Raw genomic sequence first — 18412 nt, forward strand, 5'->3', positions numbered from 1 at the left:
ATTTTTCACGAGAAACTGCAAACCAGAAGGGAATGTCATGATATACTCAAAGTGCTAAAAAAAAAAAAAAAAGTAAATAAATAAAAATAAAAAATAAAAAGCCTTCCTAGACTACTCTACTCGGCAAGGTTATCATTCAGAATTGAATGAGATAAAGTGTTTCCCAGACAAGCAAAATCTAAAGGAGTTCATCACCACTAAACTGGATTTACAAGAAGAGTTAAAAAGAGAGTCTCTAGTCAATAACACAACTACATAACAACCATCATTGAAAATTGCCTAAAGTCTACCTGAACAGAAGTCCTACAAATAAGGATATATAGAAAAAGCCACCTCAAGACTGGTCAGTGGGGCAGAGACTCAGAATAGGGCTGTGGAGGTCCTCCCAGAGGAGCAAGAGGTCCAAGCCCCAAACCAGGCTCCCCAAGCCAGGGTTCCAGTGTTAGGAAGAGAAGAACCAATAACTTCTGACTGTGAAAACCAGCAGCTATTGTGACTGAGTGAGACAGAGGGCTACTGCAGTCCCAGGCATTCCTCTTAAAGGGCCTGCAGATGCACTTACTTGCTGATGAACTCACTTGCTCTCAGCCCCAGCACTGAGGCAGCAGCTCCAAAAGCACCCAATACATATGTGGAGGAACTGAGTTCTCTGGCTTCAGGGATAGGGCTGGAGGGGTAGCTTTCTCCCAGACAGAAGTGCTGGCAGAAGGCATTGTTTTCTTGTTGAGCTCTCCCCAGTCACCCAGTGTGCAGATGCAGGCAGGCACCATATCTGAGCCTCCATCAACAGCAGATTAAAGAAGTAGAGGATCGAATCAGCAATTTAGAAGATAAGGTAGCAGAAAACACCCAATCAGAACAGCAAAAAAGAATCCAAAAAATGAGGATAGTTTAAAGGGCCTTTGGGACATCAAGTGTACCAACATTCATATCATGGCGGTACCAAAAGGAGAAGAGAGAGAAGAAAACAAGGAACTGAAAACCCATTTGAAGAAATAATGACGGAAAACTTCCCTAATTTGGTGAATAGACATACAAGCCCAGGAAGCACAGAGTCCCAAACAAGATGAACCCAAAGAGGCCCACACCAAGAAAGACACATCATAATTAAAATGCCAAAGGTTAAAGACAAAGAGAGAATCTTAACTACAGCAAGAGAAAAACAGTTACCTACAAGGGAACTCCCATAAGACTGTCAGCTGATTTCTCAACAAACTTTGCAGGGTAGAAGAGATTTGCACAAAATATTCAAAGTGATGAAAAGTAAGGACCTACAACCAAGATTACTCTACCCAGCAAAGCTATCATCTAAAATGGAAGGACAGACAAAGACCTTCCCAGACCAAAAAAAAAAAAAAAAAAAAAAAGCTAAAGGAATTGATAACCACCAAACCAATATTACAAGAAATGTTAAGAGGACTTCTTTAAGAAGAAGAAAAATAGATCAAAAATATGAATAATAAAATTGCAATAACTAAAATTAATTTTAATTGTAATGGATTAAATGCTCCAAACAAAAACCATAGGATGGCTGAATGGAAATAAAACAAAACAGTTGCATATAAGGTGTGATTAAAAACTATGATGAATGTTTAAATAAATAAAAATTTATTACAATAAAAAACACATTGCCATTAATCCCCCTCAAAATACTCCCCCTCACTTGGAGCACACTTATCCCATCATTCTGGCCACTTTCTGAAGCAGTTCTGGAAGTTATCTTTTGTGAGTGTCTTTAGTTGCACTGTCATGGCTGTCTCTATGTCCTGAATCAATTCAAAATGTTTGTCTTTCATAGTCATTTTGACTTTGGGGAGAGCCAGAAGTGGCATGGTGCCAGATCAAGTGAATAAGGTGGATGAGGACACACTGTAATGATTATATTTGACAGAAATTGCTGTACCAGAAGCAGTGTGTGACACGGAGTCTTTCCGTTGTGATCACAAAATATGGTGAATGCTGCTGCTGAGTGCCATCCAACAAAAAGGCAGGGATCTTCAATATAGGAAGTGGAGCATCAAACTTTAGTAACAGTATATGACAAATTTCAACTTGTTCAGGGCAGTCAGTTGGGTGTGAGCTACGGTTGAGAGGTAAGTTTTAGTGTCTGCCATAAACCATCCTCCATCATGACAACGTTCTGTGTCACACATCGCTTCTGGTATATGGCAATTTCTATCAAATAAAACAGTAACATGTGTCCTCATCCACCTTCTTCACTGGATCTGGCACTGTGTGACTTCTTGCTCTTCCCCAAAGTCAAAATGATTCAGGATATCAAGGCAGACACAACAGCGCAACTAAAGATACTCACAAAAGAGGACTTCCAGAACTGCTTCAGAAAGTGGCAAGAATGATGGGATAAGTGTGTTCAAAGTAAGGGAGATTAATGGCAATGTGTCTTTTACTGCAATAAATATTTCTTATTTCAACATTCACCATATTGTTTGATCATACCTCATATGCTGTCTATAAGAGACTCACTTTAGATCAAAAGACACAGATATACTGAAAGTAAAGGGATGGGGAAAAGATATTTCATGAAAATTGAAATAAACAAACCAAAACTTATACCAGACAAATAGATTTAAAAACAAAGGCTATAACAAGAGACAAAGAAGGACCCAATAATCTAACTTCTGGGTATTTATCTAAAGAAACCAAAACACTGCTTCAAAGGGACATGTGCATCCTTATGTTCATTGCAGCATTATTTACAAAGCCAGGATATGGGGGCAACTTGGGTGTCCATCAATGGATGAATGGATAATGAAGAGGTGGTACATATATACAATGGAATATTCCTTAGCCTTGAAGAAGAATGAAATCTTGCCATCTGCAATAACATGGATGGACCTAGAGAGTACAGTGCTGAGTGGAATAAGTTAGACAGAGAAAGACAAATGCACTATGATTTCATTTATACCGTGATTCCCCAAAAATAAGACCTAACTGGAAAATAAGCCCTAGCATGATTTTTCAGGATGACATCCCCTAAACATAAGCCCTAATGCATCTTTTGGAGCAAATCTTAATAAGACCTGATCTTATTTTCGGGGAAACACGGTCTGTGGAATCTAAAGAAAAAAAAACAAGCAAACAAACAAAACAGACATAGACTCATAGTTATAGAGAACAATTTTGATGGTTGCCAGATGGGAGGGGGTTGGGAGGATGAGTGGAAAAGATGAAGGGATTAAGAAGTACAAATTGGTAGTTACAAAATAATCATGGGGATATAAATTATATCCTAAGGAATATAGTCAACAATATTATAATAACTATGTATGGTGTCAGACTGTACTAGTTTTATCAAGGTGATCACTTCATAAGTTATGTAATTGTCTAATCACTCTGCTGTATTCCTGAAACTAATATAATATTGTATGTCAACTAAATTAAAAAATGAAAACATCATTTAAAAAAAAAACTAGGAGAAATAATCCTAAAATTTGTATGGAACCACAAAAGACCCCAAGCAGCCAAAGCAATCTTGAGAAAGAAGACTAAAGCTGGAAGTATCACACTTCCTGATTTCAAACTATACTACAATGCTATACTAATCAAAATAGTATCATGCTGGTACAAAAACAAACACATAGATCAATGGAACAAAATAGCAAGCCTAGAAATAAACCCACACTTACATGGTCAATTAATCTATGACAAAAGAGGCAGAAAACATAGTGGAGAAAAGAGTCTCTTCAATAAACAGCGTTGGGAAAACTGGAGAGTTACATGCAAAAGAATGAAACTGGATGACTTTCTTGTACCATATACAAAAATAAACTCAAAATGTATTAAAGACTTAAAAGTAAGATGTGAAACAATAAAACTCCTAGAAGAAAACATAGGCAATAAACTCTTTGACAACAGTCTTAGCACTATTTTTTTTTTTATCTGTCTCCTCAGACAAGGGCAACAAAAGCAAAATTAACAAATGGACCTACATCAAATTAAAGTTTGAAGGAAGCCAGTGAAGGAAGCCTTCAACAAAAGGAAAAGGCAACCTAGTGAATGGGAGAAGATATTTGCAAATAATATATCCAACAAGGTATTAATGTCTAAAATATATAAAGAACTCATTTAACTCACTATCAAAAAACAACCTGATTAAAAAACGGGCAGAGGATCTAAATAGACATTTTTCCAAAGAAGACATGCGGACGGCCAAAAGGCACATGAAATGATGCTCAACATCACTAATCATCAGGAACGTGCAAATCAAAACCACAATGAGATATCACCTCTCACCTGTCTGAATAGCTAGTATCAAAAAGACAACAAGTGCTGGCGAGAATGTGCAGAAAAAGGAACCGTTGTGCACTGTTGGGGGATTGTAAATTAGTGCAACCACTATGGAAAATAGTATGGAGCGTCCTCAAAAATTTAAAAATAGGACTACCACTAACCACTATGTTGTTTTGTACACCTGAAACTAATACAAAGAAGAAGAAAAAAAGGACTACCATATGATCCAACAATTCCACTTCTGGGTATTTATCCAAAGAAAATGAAAACACTAATTCAAAAAGGTATGCACCTCTATGTTCACTGCAGCATTATTTACAATAGCCAAGATATGGAAACAAAGTAAGTATCTATTGATAAATGAGTGGATAAAGGATATGTGAGATATATATAGACACACACATACCCACAATAGAATATTACTCAACCATAAGAAAGAATGAAATATTGCCTTTGGTGACAACATAGATGGACCTAGAGTGTATTGTGCTAAGTGAAATAAGTCAGACAGAGAAAGACAAATGTCATATGATTTCACATGTATGAGGAATCTAAAACACAAAACAAATGAACGAACAAAACAGAAACAAACTCACATATACAGAGAACAAACTGATGGTTGCCAGAGGGGATGAGTGAAATAGTGAAGGGGATGAAGAGGTACAATCTTCCAGTTAAAAAATAAGTAAATCACAGGCATGTACAGCACAGGGAACATAGTCAATAATATTGTAAAAACTTTGTATGGTGACAGATGGATATTAGATTTATCAAGGTGATCATTTTATAAGTATACAAATATCAAATGACTATTTTATGAAGCTGAAATATAATGTATATGTCAACTATATTTCAATAAAAAATAAAATATATTGCTCTCTAAACTATATATATTCTGCAAAATAAATTAGAAATAAGCATCTGAACAATACAACAGTCATAGAAGACCATTTACCTGAACAAACAAAGCAATGATGGCAATTCCATGCGGCTTCCCCACGGCCTCATCAATACTGCCAAACAGGGTGGCATTCCAGTGGATCAGATGGAGCTGGGTGGGCAAAAATAGACAGGTCACTTCGTGACTTAATGTACATCTATTTGGAAAACCAAAGATACATCAACTATCCTGAATTGTATTTACAGGATATCATATGCAACAAGAGTATCAGAAATAGACACAAGCAGACTACTGCTTTAATACAGGGTCTCTGTAGGAATTCTTCCTCCTTATTTCTGAACACAAGCAATGTTTAGCAGATTGCTGCCTCTCGAGTTCTGCTTTAGTCCTAATCAGGACCACATCTAAAGGGACTGGCAGATTTCACACTGATTTAGTTGCCTTTTTGTAAATGGCACACCCTCTGGATCTCAATGGAACCAAACTCTGGGCCTGGGTACAAACACTAGAACTCGTTCAAAGGATTAGTATCTGTAGTATTTCCATCAGGGATAAGACAAAACCAGTCTCAAAGTCTGGCAAATTATTTCAACCCTCTAAGTATATCCAGAAATAGGACCCTATAAAAAATGCTGAATCTTTTTAAAGCCATGGTAAAATAATGAATGCTGATATAGAGCTCTAAAAGAAGGCCATTTCCTGCATTGGAGATAAGATTTTTATCTGTGAAGGAATGACAAACAATGCTCCAGAAGACTCCCTCACTCCTAGCTTCATAAAGCTTTGTAGCTTTCAAGTTTATCTAGAATATGCACTTGTTCCTACAGGGCTGACAAAACATTGCAAGAAGCCAAATTCAATTCCCTGGTTAAAATTAAACGGCCACTGAGGTTCTTAGTATAACCGTAGCTAGGAAAACTCTCTGCCTCGCATATTCTCTTCATCACTATGGTTTTTAATCAAGTTATAATTATTTACCACCTTAAAACACTGCCTAATTTAAAAATCAGCCCTAATCCAAAGAGACATAGCTAAAATTCAATCACCATGTCATTTTGGTACCCATATTAAAATATTATGGAAAATCGTCATGAGGATTCCCACAAACTTGATTTTTCTACTGCTAAAATTTGTCCAAGAATCTGAGGTTATAAAGCTGAACACTAGGGGGAGGTAATGAAGCCTTCGGCCCTACTGTAATAGAACAGGTAGCCTAGGAAAAGACTAGGAAAAAGGCCAGGCTAGGAAAAACTCACATGGACCATGACTGCCCAATAAATCTAACTGTCAAGGCACTGCTTTCATTGTCTATGAAAACAATGTTTTGTAACCTTCCCGTTATTAAAGTAAGACAGACCAATTTTAATCTTTCCTTCTCGGGCTACAACAATAGCATAGGAGTCCCAGTGGAACAGGTAAGTGTATAGTGACACAGATAAGAACTGATTGCCATAATAAGATCAAGAAAAAAGGGCCAAGATTGAAATGTATTTTTATTAGACAAATTACATAATTCAAATCAACATTTTTCTTACTTCTCACAGCAACAATATGGGGTTATTTTTTCTGATAAAAAAACAAATAAGCCAAAAAGGCATGGTGTTTTGTTTTGGTTTGGTTTTTGTTTTGTTTTGTTTTGTTTTGCCAACCCTCACACTTCAGCAACATCATTCACACCAACTCTTCAAAAACTGCTTTACATTTTCTTTTGTGTTTAAAAAATTGAGGGTACCCATCCCTTAAGTGTATCCTGCATATGGTGACTTCATTTCAAAGTGTATAGTACAGAAGAGTAACTTTACAGTGGAGAAACCTGACAAACACTACCTGAGCCAAGTGATCAAGGTCAACCTCAACAGTTGATAGTGTGCACCCTTGATATGATGTGAAGAAAATGACACTTTACCTCTGGGATCTTCCTCCCAGTAACCCCAGTCTAATCACAAGACAAAAGCCATCAGACAGATCTCAGTAGAGGAAAGTCTACAAAATACCTGGCCAGTATCCTCAAAACTGCCAAGGTCATCAAAGAAGTCTGCGAAAATGTCACAGCCAAGAGGAGCCCAGGGAGCCATGAGAAGTAAATGTAATGTGGTAGAATAGGGAGATCTTAGAACAGAAAAAGGACATTAGTGTAAAACTAAAACTGATTTTAAAAGGGACTTAATTATGTATAGATTTGGGTTCACTAATTATAATAAAGGTAACATGCTAATGTAAGATGTTAGTAATAGGGAAACAGGGTATAGGTTCCATGGAAACTTTCTGTACTAGCTACACAATTTTCACATAAACCTACAACTGCTTTAAAAATACAGTCTATTAAAAAAAGAAAAGAAAAATTAAGGGAAATGCTGGCACTTCAGCCAACCCAAGCTAAAAAGTACAAAGGAAGGTTGCCATGACCCTTGTGTGAGTAGCACAATAACACAAAATGAAAACAGCAAGAGAACCTCTACCACCGGTTGTTCCGTATACCGTCCAGGCCTGAAATACTCATGTGAGACTTGGCATTTCAGTGGCAGATGGGATTCTGCCCTCACAGCCAACAAGGGACCCAAGCTTGGAAAACAAAGCTGTCCTGGTGCTTACTGAGAAACTCTCTTCTCTTGGAGGCTCTGTCCCATTTTAAAACCAAATAAAACATCATTAGAGATCCCCTTTCCAAACCAGTAGAGGATGGCTAATTCAAGTACCAAGCAAATTTCCAACACATTCTGGAAATCCTTTGTAAGCTAGTATGTAGCTTTAGCTCACTCTGTGCCCCGGAGCACCTCCTCACTCCACCTGTATTAGTCTCCTACGGCTACTGTAACAAAGTACTACAGATTGCATGGTGCAAACAAGGTATCTTTTCTCACAGTTCGGGGCTATAGTCCAAAATCAAGGTGTCAGCAGGTTTGGTTTCTCCTGAGGCCTCTCTCCTTGGCTTGTAGATGGCCGCCTTCTCCTGTGTCCTCACATCATCTTTCATCTGTACATGTCTGTGTCCACATTTCCTCTTCTTATAAGGACACCAGTCAAACTTGATTAGGGGCATACCCTAATGACCTCATTTTAGCCTAATTACCTCTGTAAAGATCCTGTCTCCAAATATGGTCCCATTCTGATGTACTAGGAGTTAAGACTTCAACATACAAATGGTGGAGGGGACCCAATTCAGCCTTTAAGACCATATATCTCACCCTTTCCCCACCATAATGAACTTTTTCAGATCTCAAAACTTGAGTTAATCATATCAATTTCTGTTCTCCCGCAGTCCCTTCTTTACTTATATCATCTTGTATTCTGCCTTATTTTAGTGTTGCTCTGGTCCATAAAGCAAGGCCATAGAGACAGACAGATATAGATATATGTTTAAATATATATGTTTCTCTGGACGAACCTGACTATTACAGGTTGTGCAAACAAGCAAACAAACAAAAAGTATGAAGATAAAAAGAGGTTTAAATCTGAACAAGAGCAGTAGCAATAGGAATAAAGAAAAAGGGCTCTAACAATTAAAGTGACAATATTTGGAATTTATTCTCCTATGACTAAACACAGTTCTTTTGAGGAAGAGAAATGGGAGCCATAACAATCCACTGATGATCAGAAAGAACATATTAGAACTTCTACTCATGTTTATTTTAATGCAATGTCTTTTTTATTTCAATTTTCCTAGGCTTCACAAAATAGATTTAATAGATAGCTAGCTAGATAGATAGATGATAGATAGATGATAGATGATAGATATTAGTTGATGAATGCAATTTATTAATAAATATGCACATATTAAGGACACCGTGTTTCTCCAAAAATAAGACATAGCCGGACAATCAGATGTAATGTATCTTTTGGAGCAAAAATTAACATAAGACCTGGTCTTATTTTACTATAAGACCCGGTATAATATAATATAATGTAATATAATATAATATAATATAATATAATATAATATAATATAATATAATATAACATAATACCAGGTCTTATATTGATTTTTGCTCCAAAAAGATGCATTAGAGCTGGTAGTCCAGCTAGGTCTTGTTTTCAGGGAAATACGGTATGTGCTCCAAAATTTCTTTAGAAACATGGGTTTGAATGGAAAGGCATATGATACTAAGAACATGGTTTAAAAAATGAAGAAATGGTCCACTGAGTCCAAGGGGGGCTTGCAGAGGTCCCAGCAGACAGTTATTATCAGTCCAGGAGTCCTAGAAGACGAACTTCCCAGCCTGGGCTCTGGGGTGCATCTGGTCTACAGCAGAGCACAGAATGGAGAGGCAGGAACACAGTGCACTTTTACTACTCTAGTGATGAATTCTTAGAGGCAACATGCTCTCAGAAAAGACCTCTGAGCCAGGATCACAAGTCTTAGAGTCCTGTTTCAGTGCCACAACTCTTTAGCTCTGTGAAATTCACGACACTAACTTCTTTGAGCCATCAGTCTCTCTAACCTAAGGAGCGCTGTAATCTTAAAAGCTTGGCTTCTTCACACCTATCTCTGTCCTCCCATAGTACTCTCTTTGTTTCTACATTCTTACCACATTTTGTTGTCATTAGCATTAGTTATATGTAGCCAGCAAAGGCATAGAAATAGGGGGATGAATTTTGAGAATGGAGACCAGCCTACCATTTATAGTGAAGAGCAAGTACAGAAATGCCCCCTACCGTGTGTCTAAGGAGTAGAAGGGTTAAATCATATTATTACTACATCTGCTGCCTAGACTCAACTCTGCTCAGTCACTTCAGTCTTTCAGGGTCCACTGGACTAAAGATGACCACAGGTGGGACTCAGCCTCACCAAGGCCTTCTGAAACTTAGACCTTCTTCGCCTTGTAAACACGCAGTACAAAGGATGGCAGAGGCGTTGTCTGTTTTAGTTTGAACCCAAATACCTATGATAGCTACCAACAACCACAGTTCAAAAAACAGGGACAAGACTTCTTCCTCAACTGAAACAATGAGCAGTTCTACACTCTCCCTTCACTGATTCTCCCCCAAAAGGCAAAAGGTTTTGGCTTCCTCCCAACTCAGGTAATGTCAGAATAGAGGAAAGTGGTTTTCTATAACAATTAAAGCTGAGTCTTTCCTCACCTCTTCCTGTTCTTCCCCCACCCAACCACTGAGGCCTCCGTGTACGTGGACAGAGTCGCCTCGTGTGTGTTAACAATGTATGTATTACAAAGAAATAAAAGAGCAAAGGTACATCATTACCCTATCAGCATCATGACCATCATTCCTTCCTATTAAAAAATCTGACAACTGTAAACATCCTTGTATAGTTTGGGAGAAAATCCTTGACTGAGCTTTTGCCCAGGGCTCACAAATTCAAATTGCCTGCAAATGGATTATGCTGTTCTGCTATTAGTACCTGTGAAACGTTAATCTTAATGTACTTAACTCACAGCAATAGATAAATTTGTCCGAAGTTATGAAACTGTGACAGGCTGTAGCCTTATAATCATTTATTTGTCACTAAGAAAAATAAGTTTGAAGATTTCATGGCAACCTACCAGAAAGCTATCTTCAAGATGAATGAGGTTTATTATTAACATAAATAACATGGCAGCATTAAAGTACAAAAGAATGAATCATGAGGAATGGAAAAAGCAGTAAAAACTGAAAAGGCAATTATGACCCACAAATATCTTTCCCCAGCCCTGTGCACTCGCTCACACAAGTTCTGTGAAGTCTCCCATCTTCTTTTTTTTCTTTTCCCCCTCTTCCGCCTCTCCTACCCACTCCAGTTCAAGCCATGGTTTCTCAGTCTAGTTGTGTATGGAGGGAGGCAGTTCATCGCCAGTTGTGGGAGAGGCGGTTGGTCGCCAGTCGTAGGTCGGCTGCTCACAGCAGCTCCCACGGCAGCACAGCTCCAGGGAGAGCCACTGTTCACAGTCTTAGCTGTAGAGGGCGCAGCTCACTGGCCCATGTGGGAATCGAACCTACAACCTCTGCGTTAGGAGCACCAAGCCAGCATCCCATCTTCTAATGCTTAATGGACATTTCCTTTCAGATGGCTTGAGGTCACCTCAAGCTGAATATTTCCAGAACTCACATCAATTCCCTTAAAAAATATGTGCCCTCCCACCATCTCCTGATGGAGTCCCCAACCTCCCAGTCTTGAGACCTTGGACCTCCACGCCTGTATCTACAACTCACCAAGGCCTTTCCTGGCCCCTAACTGTTTGCATTACAAAGCCCAACTAATCTTTCTTTAATGCAGCTTTCACCACCTTTTCTCTAATCGAAAATGTCTAACTTCCTTTATTTCCTACCCTATCAGGCTTAAATTTCTCTAACTCCATGCTAACTATCCCTAAAATACTCAAATCAAGTGTGTCTCCTCACCCCTTACCACACCACCACCCCCATTCTGTTTATGTTCCACTCACTTGGAATGCATTCCCAACCCTGTCCTGCCCCTTATCCAAATTCTTCCTGTCCTCCTAGGTCTTGACAGGCATCTGACAGACAGACAGATAGATTGGAGATGGAGCTGATAGAGAGGAGGCAGATACATCTTGAACAAATAGATATGAAGGAAAAGGGATAACTGGGGTTTCCACCGTAAATCACTTACCAAAAGTAAGAGGAGTTCAGTTTTAGAGGAGTTCAAGTTACCTCCAAACAGTCAAACTGATGCCAACTATAATTTTATATATATAATGTGATGGCTCGCTGAGAGGTCGGAGGGATAGTGGATGGGGGGAGAGTGTTTCACAGTGTGAGGGATATAAAGGATGAATGTCTAAGTATTACCTTGTCTTGTACACCTGAAACTAATAAAATAAAAAAAAAACAGTCAATCTGGTCTCCCATAAGTAAGCGATGCTGAACCAAAACTGCCTTAAGAAAGGGCTAAACTCACAGATTGCAGATATCCCTAGGTACCTACAGATAGCCTTACGATGTCAGTTCCCCAAGGGATCAAGTCACAAAAGAGACTGACTGAAGGGCAAGAACTGAGCTTTGGGAAACGGTGAGATGAGGAAAAGGGGAACGAATATCAAAAATGCAAGAGAAAACCGAGCACATTCCAAAATCCCGTTACAACCAAAGGGAAAAGACTTTCCAGAAGAAAGTATGGTCAACAGTGTCAAGGCCTACAAAGAAACAAAAGAAAATGAGGACAGAAAGAGATGTTGAATCTTTTTTGTTTTTTACGATTATCCAGAAGGCAGTTGGAAGGTAACAAAAGCAGCAGAGGCAGAACCTTAAGGCATTAGGATAAAAGGAGCAGGCAAAGTGGGCAGTGAGGAGCAGAAAAGACACGGAAAGTTAGGTGAAGGGAGTGCTAAGCGATTGTTTTTAATAAGGAGAATCGGTATGCTTAAGTTTAAGCAAAACTCACCTTTCACTTTTAGTATTTTTTAATCTTTTAACGGGAAAACGTAAAACCTAAAAGAATCACAGACTGCTATAAATTTTGATGTCAGAAGAACTCGGTGCACCTATGAACGCAGATGTAATTGACCCTGAAAACCATTTTTCTGCCAAACTATAGTCATCAAGAACTTTCCTCTGAGCTAGGCCACTATATTACATAGATTCAGAGGAAAACGAGTCATCAAGAGCCGATCTCGGCTTCTGTGTCCTGACATGGCTTAATTCATTCTTTCCTCAGTCCCCAAAAAACTCAATTATGGAGAGTTATAAAAAATCCAGCTAGATTTTGAGTTTTAGAAGCAAGTATCTCACCTCACCCATGCTTTATCACTTCCAAAATATCCATTCTCAGAGCACTCACAAAGAACTGGAAAATTAGAAAAAGGAAAAAAATTTAATATCTCAACTATGCCTATGATACTGGGAGTTGAAAGAAAGAAGATATTAAGCATTGAAATTTTTAAAAAAAGAACAAGAAACTAGAAGTGAAATGTTTAACAAAACAGGAGCATTAAATAACTGAAAAATAGCAGAGAAAGCACCCTCTGTCCAGATCCACTCTTAATTATATGAAGCAGCCATTCATCTGCAGATAAACTGAGATTTAGTGTATATTATTTTCAGGTGCTGCCGCATTTTAAGATGTTATTGTCAATACATTATGCAGCTATTACTCAGAGAAGGACATTCAAGGTGTAGACAGATAGAATAGTGACAAGGTGCTGTAAAGCAGGAGATGGAAAATAAATTATTTGAAATTCTATCTCTAACTGTCACCTACTTGTTATATTTGCCTAAACTTAATTATGTATCTTCCTATACACTTAAAAGAGAACTAGGAGGATGTGTTGGAGCATTTCAGAGCAACTTCATCCATTAATATATTAATATCAAAAGGTATTTATAGTGCTCTTAGAATTCTCAAGTTAAAAGGTACTAGTTCTATTCTATGTTTACTATAAGATCAGAAACAATTAAAAATGATTCTTTCACATTGGATTCTTGGCTTTCCAAGAAATACCCTCTCTCTTATTTTCTAAAAAAAATTAAAAATCTGAATTATGGGTTATGTCTGCAACTAAATTGCTGTAACAATTTAACTCTGTATTTTATTTGTTATTCTATAAAATAAAGAGATTGTTAAAGGGTCTTGGTGTTACAGAACATAAGTCATGTATAGATTGCATCTGTTCACTTTGTATGGTGAATCAGTGAATAAAGCCTGTATTCTCTTCCTCGGATCCCCAAATGAGAACTACCATTGACAAAAGTTGTGAAATGTTGAGATTAGGACTCAACATTTATTGAGTCCCAATAATATCTAGGGTTGTGGCGTTAACTGCTTTCAACATTGGAAATACAAAGGCCTCACGTGTTTTTTAATAAAAGAATCCAGGGTGTGAATCAATAAGAATATAAAATTGGTAGTTCAAAAGATGAAGAAGATGAGTGGAAAGGGACAGTGTGCAACATAAATGACAGAAGATGGTTGGGGTATTTGTATTTATTTAATGAGCTCTAACGCTACATTCCCCGCCCCCGGCACTGCTCTTTGCAAACATTTCCTCACTCAGTCCTCACTCTCATCTTTACAACAGCAGATGCCATGACAGTCAGCAACACCCAGTGTGAACAAGAAGCTGGAAGCACAGAAGGGGCAGTAGCCTGCCCCAGGTGGCACAGCTCACAGGTGACAGAGCCAGGACATGCACCAGGCAGTGTGGCTCCACCACCCCTACGCCAGCTCCCCCCTCCACAGAGGGACAGTAGAAGACTGATCAGGGTACAGTCCACAGTGTGAATGTTCACACAAAGCGTGGAGGAATGATAAGCATCATTCTCTGTAGAGACAAGATAACCAGGGGAAAGAAATGGAATGTGAAACCCAAGAAATAAACAGCTCATAATCCTGTCAGGCTGAACCCGGCGCCAACAACACGCACACCTGGTGTGAATAAACACTCTTACTACTTCTCCTCGGAAAACTCCCTGAGCTCTCGGAGTCTCAGCATCAACGAGAAATGACACTATCTAACATGTAAGGCATTACAAGGGCAAGAGGTGTTATCCGAAAGCGTCTGGTGAATATCACGGAAGTGCTGACTAGAGCCAGTTAGAGTGGGGGAAAGCAGGAAATGCCAACGGAAGGGTAGACAGGGTTGTATTTAAAGACCACAGTCTTGGAGGAACCGGTGCAGCCATCGTCTCAGATGGTGAGGGCCACACCGCGCGGGACCCGGACCCCAGGGCTGGACCAACTAGGCCCGGCCAGGCCTGGCCAAATGGAGTATATGTTTTGGGCTGGATGTAACCTGTTTGGTCTTTACAGGAGTAACAAATGTGTTCATTCGTTCATTCAGTAAATATTTTTTTATCTAAATAAATAAATAAAGACCACAGTCCTAAGTGAAGTAAGTGAGACAGAGAAAGACAAATACTATATGATTTCACTTTTATGTGGAATCTAAAGAACAAAACAAATGAACAAACAAAATGAAACGGAAACAAACTCATAGATACAGAGAACAAACTGATGTTTGCCAGAAGGGAAAGGATGGTGAAATGAGCAGAAAAGGGGAAGGGATTAAGAAATGCAAACGTCCAGTTGTAAAATAAGTCACAGGATGAAATGGACAGCATAGGGAATGGAGTCAATAATACTGTAATAACTATGTATGATGACAGATGATTATTAGACTTATGTGGTGATCACTTCATAAGGTATATAAAAGTTGAATCACTACTGTTGTACACCTGAAACTCATATAATATTGTATGTCAGCTATAATTTTTTTTAATATAAATGAAAAAAATGCAGAGCATGGTCTTTAAAACTAAAATGCTTATCCACCTTCAGTTAGGTTACGAGCGCATTATGCTTCCTGAACTGTTCATTTTCTTAAGGTTTAAAGGCAATTAACAATGCATTCCATCATAGAAAGCAGCAGCACTACCATCTGAGTCACAAATTCAAACACCTCCAGGAACTAGGCTGATAACTGAGAGAGAGCATGGCATGAAGCAGGGAGGAGCAGAACTGTGAAAACCCGAAATCAGAGCCCTTGCCCAAAGGTGTTTAAATTCCAAAATTTAAAAGAGCATACAACCAGCTGGATTCACCCCTAAATCCAACCCACAGGCCACGAGTTTGCAAACACTCATGTACATCGTTAATATTCTAACACCAAGATCTCCTGCCTGGAAGAGAAAATAAAAGCATCAGAAAGGAGCTGTCTGCTTCCTGCCCAGACATCCCACCGTCCTTTCCTCCTTCCTGCCGACTTGCCGATTGAGCTGTCGATCTTCCTGTGTAGGAGTCACAGCTACCTCTGCTCTGCTCCATTCTTCCCCTACCCTCTCAAGGGTCTCTGGGCCATCAGTTCTTCACTCTCCTGAGTCTTTGACCTGATGTCTCCTTATTAGCTCGTTTTCTCATCATCATTTCAATCTGCAGATTTCTCTCACTCTTAAAAAAAGCAAATACTTCCTAGGCCTCACATATTACTTTCTCTTGGCAGCAGACTTTTTCAAAAACTTATCTATGTTCCCCATCACCACTTCCTCTCTGCCCTTTTCCTCCACAATCCATTGAATTCGGCTCTCATCCCCATCACCTGAGTGAAACTGCTCTCCCCAAGTCCACCAGGAACCTTCTGCTAAATCTGTCTTTGGCTTTCTTGACTGCTCTACACATCTGAGAGCCCTGCCTGCTCTTCTCAAACCGCCCCCTTCCCGTGGTTTCGGCATCACACTCTCCAAATTTCCTCTTCCTCCACAGCCATTTCATCTCAGGCTCCTTTACTAGTTGCTTTGCCCTGATACTCCCCAAATGGTGGTTCTGTGGGAGCTCTCCATCCTCTCACCTCTTCTCTTCTCAATCAGTATACAAAGCCTAACAACTAAGTTTGTGAACTAATCTAGAAAAAGTGCTACACACCTCATTGCTGAATACCACTATGGTCACCTTCGAAGCACTCCCTTTGGGAAGCTAAGCACCGATGCCAGTGCCTAGTCCACCCTTCAAAGCAACTTGGGAAATCTTTTTCTGGAATGGCCATCAGAGCCCTTGATGTCCTGAATGTCATCAAAATGCTTCCTTTCAATATTTCCTTTATCTTCAGATAAAGAAAGAAGCCATTGGGGGCCAGATCAGGTGAGTAGGGAGAGTGTTCCAGTACAGTTATTTATTTACTGGCTAAAAACTCCCTCACAGACAGTGCCGAGCTTGTGCATTGTCGTGATGCAAGAGCCATGAATTGTTGGCGAAAAGGTCAGGTCTTCTAACTTTTTCACGCAGCCTTTTCAGCACTTCCAAATAGTAAACTTGGTTAACTGTGTGTCCAGTTGATACAAATTCATAACGAATAATCCCTCCGATATCAGAAAAGGTTAGCAACATTGTTGCAACAAGTTCGTGAACTTAATTGTCACACTTCGTATTCTTGCTGGGTGATCTTATCCACTCCTATGTCTTCAATTGTCATCTAGATGCCTACGATTCCAAAATCTACATCTTTCTGTCCTGAGTCTAGATCCCTTTACTAAACTGAAATATTTTAAAGTTAGTATTTCATAATTCAGTCCCTCCACTACCTCTCAGACCTATATGCCTCTCTCTTTGCTCCTACCTGTTACTGGACCCAAGCCAGAAATCTCTTCCATCACCCTTACAAACTACCAAGAGCTATGTCCTGCCATTTCTACCTCCTTAAAATCTCCCAAATCCATCTGCTTGGCTTATTCCCATATGCAATTCCTTAGTTTAGATATCTGTTAACTCACTGCTAGAATTACAACCCAGGTCTCTTAACTAGTCTCGGTGCCTCCAAAGTTCACTTTTCAAATTCATTTTCCACCTTGAAGTTATGGAAAGCAAATCCAGTTTTGTCACCCTCCTTGAAAAGGTCATCTGGGGCTTCTTACCGTCCATAGGGTTTAGTCCAAACTCCTTCATAAGCAAAGCACTAAAAAAATATGTCCTTCTATCATCTTTGAAAATGAGACAATTTTGGTTTATTATGCATTAACTGTTTCAGGTAACTCCATGGTAACAATTACAATAATAAGCTCTTTTTAGTAATAAGAATGAATAGAAAGCAATGTTAATTGAATTTAAAACTCAGCACCATTTCATTTCTCTGTGAAATACACCACTGTCAATTTTCACACTCCCGATTTTATATATCTAGTACATTGCCTAATAACCTAATTTTCAGGAATGATATTTTTAAAAATTAAATTACAATATTCAAAATGTTACAATTTATAGTAAAATGCATTTATCTGAAAATGTTAAAGAAAAACCATTTTAATCCTCTCTGCTAACACAGCACACTCATAGGTTTTCACTTTTTGAATTGCAATTATCTATAGCAAAAATCAGAACTACTTTATTAGAAATATAAGAAAGCACATATTGTAGAGGGAAGAGAATGGTAGTTGGTCGAATCTCAGCACTACCAATGTCACTTTGGGCAACTTATTTAACACCTCTTGACCTGATTATGCAGCTGAAAAATAGACATAACATCTACCACACAGGGTTATTTTAATGATTAAATAAGATTATGGCATGTGTCTGGCACATATATGGTCTGCATAAGCATTAACTCTGCCCCCACAATTCCCTGAGCATTGCTATAAAATGGATCTTGCATTAACTCTTTGGCCATGAGCTAATGCAAGGGACATAAAACTTTCCAACAATTTAAACATCCTGGATCTACAAAACATTGGGAACTTTGACAGGCTAAACAAATAAATGTATACATAGAAACATATATAACAGAATTTCACCATATACATTCCTCATGGAAGGGAGGAATTTCCTCTGACTACCACTAGATGACTACAGAGGAAGGTTTTCCTAATCTTACAGATAAAAGGCTT

General features: G+C 38.8%; 1 protein-coding gene across 4 annotated transcripts in view; it reads right to left on the reverse strand.

The window, feature by feature from the left end:
• The window catches only part of CA8 (carbonic anhydrase 8), a 201842-nt gene that overhangs the window by 41060 nt on the left and 142370 nt on the right, over positions 1-18412 (reverse strand). For all 4 annotated transcript variants that reach the window (XM_081070898.1, XM_081070899.1, XM_081070897.1 and 1 more), the window contains one exon: positions 5207-5302. In XM_081070898.1, coding sequence (XP_080927024.1) covers positions 5207-5302 — 96 coding nt within the window. The remainder of the gene's footprint in view (positions 1-5206; positions 5303-18412) is intronic.

Source organism: Rhinolophus hipposideros (assembly GCF_964194185.1).
Source record: "Rhinolophus hipposideros genome assembly, chromosome: 13".
NCBI classification, from domain to species: domain Eukaryota; kingdom Metazoa; phylum Chordata; class Mammalia; order Chiroptera; family Rhinolophidae; genus Rhinolophus; species Rhinolophus hipposideros.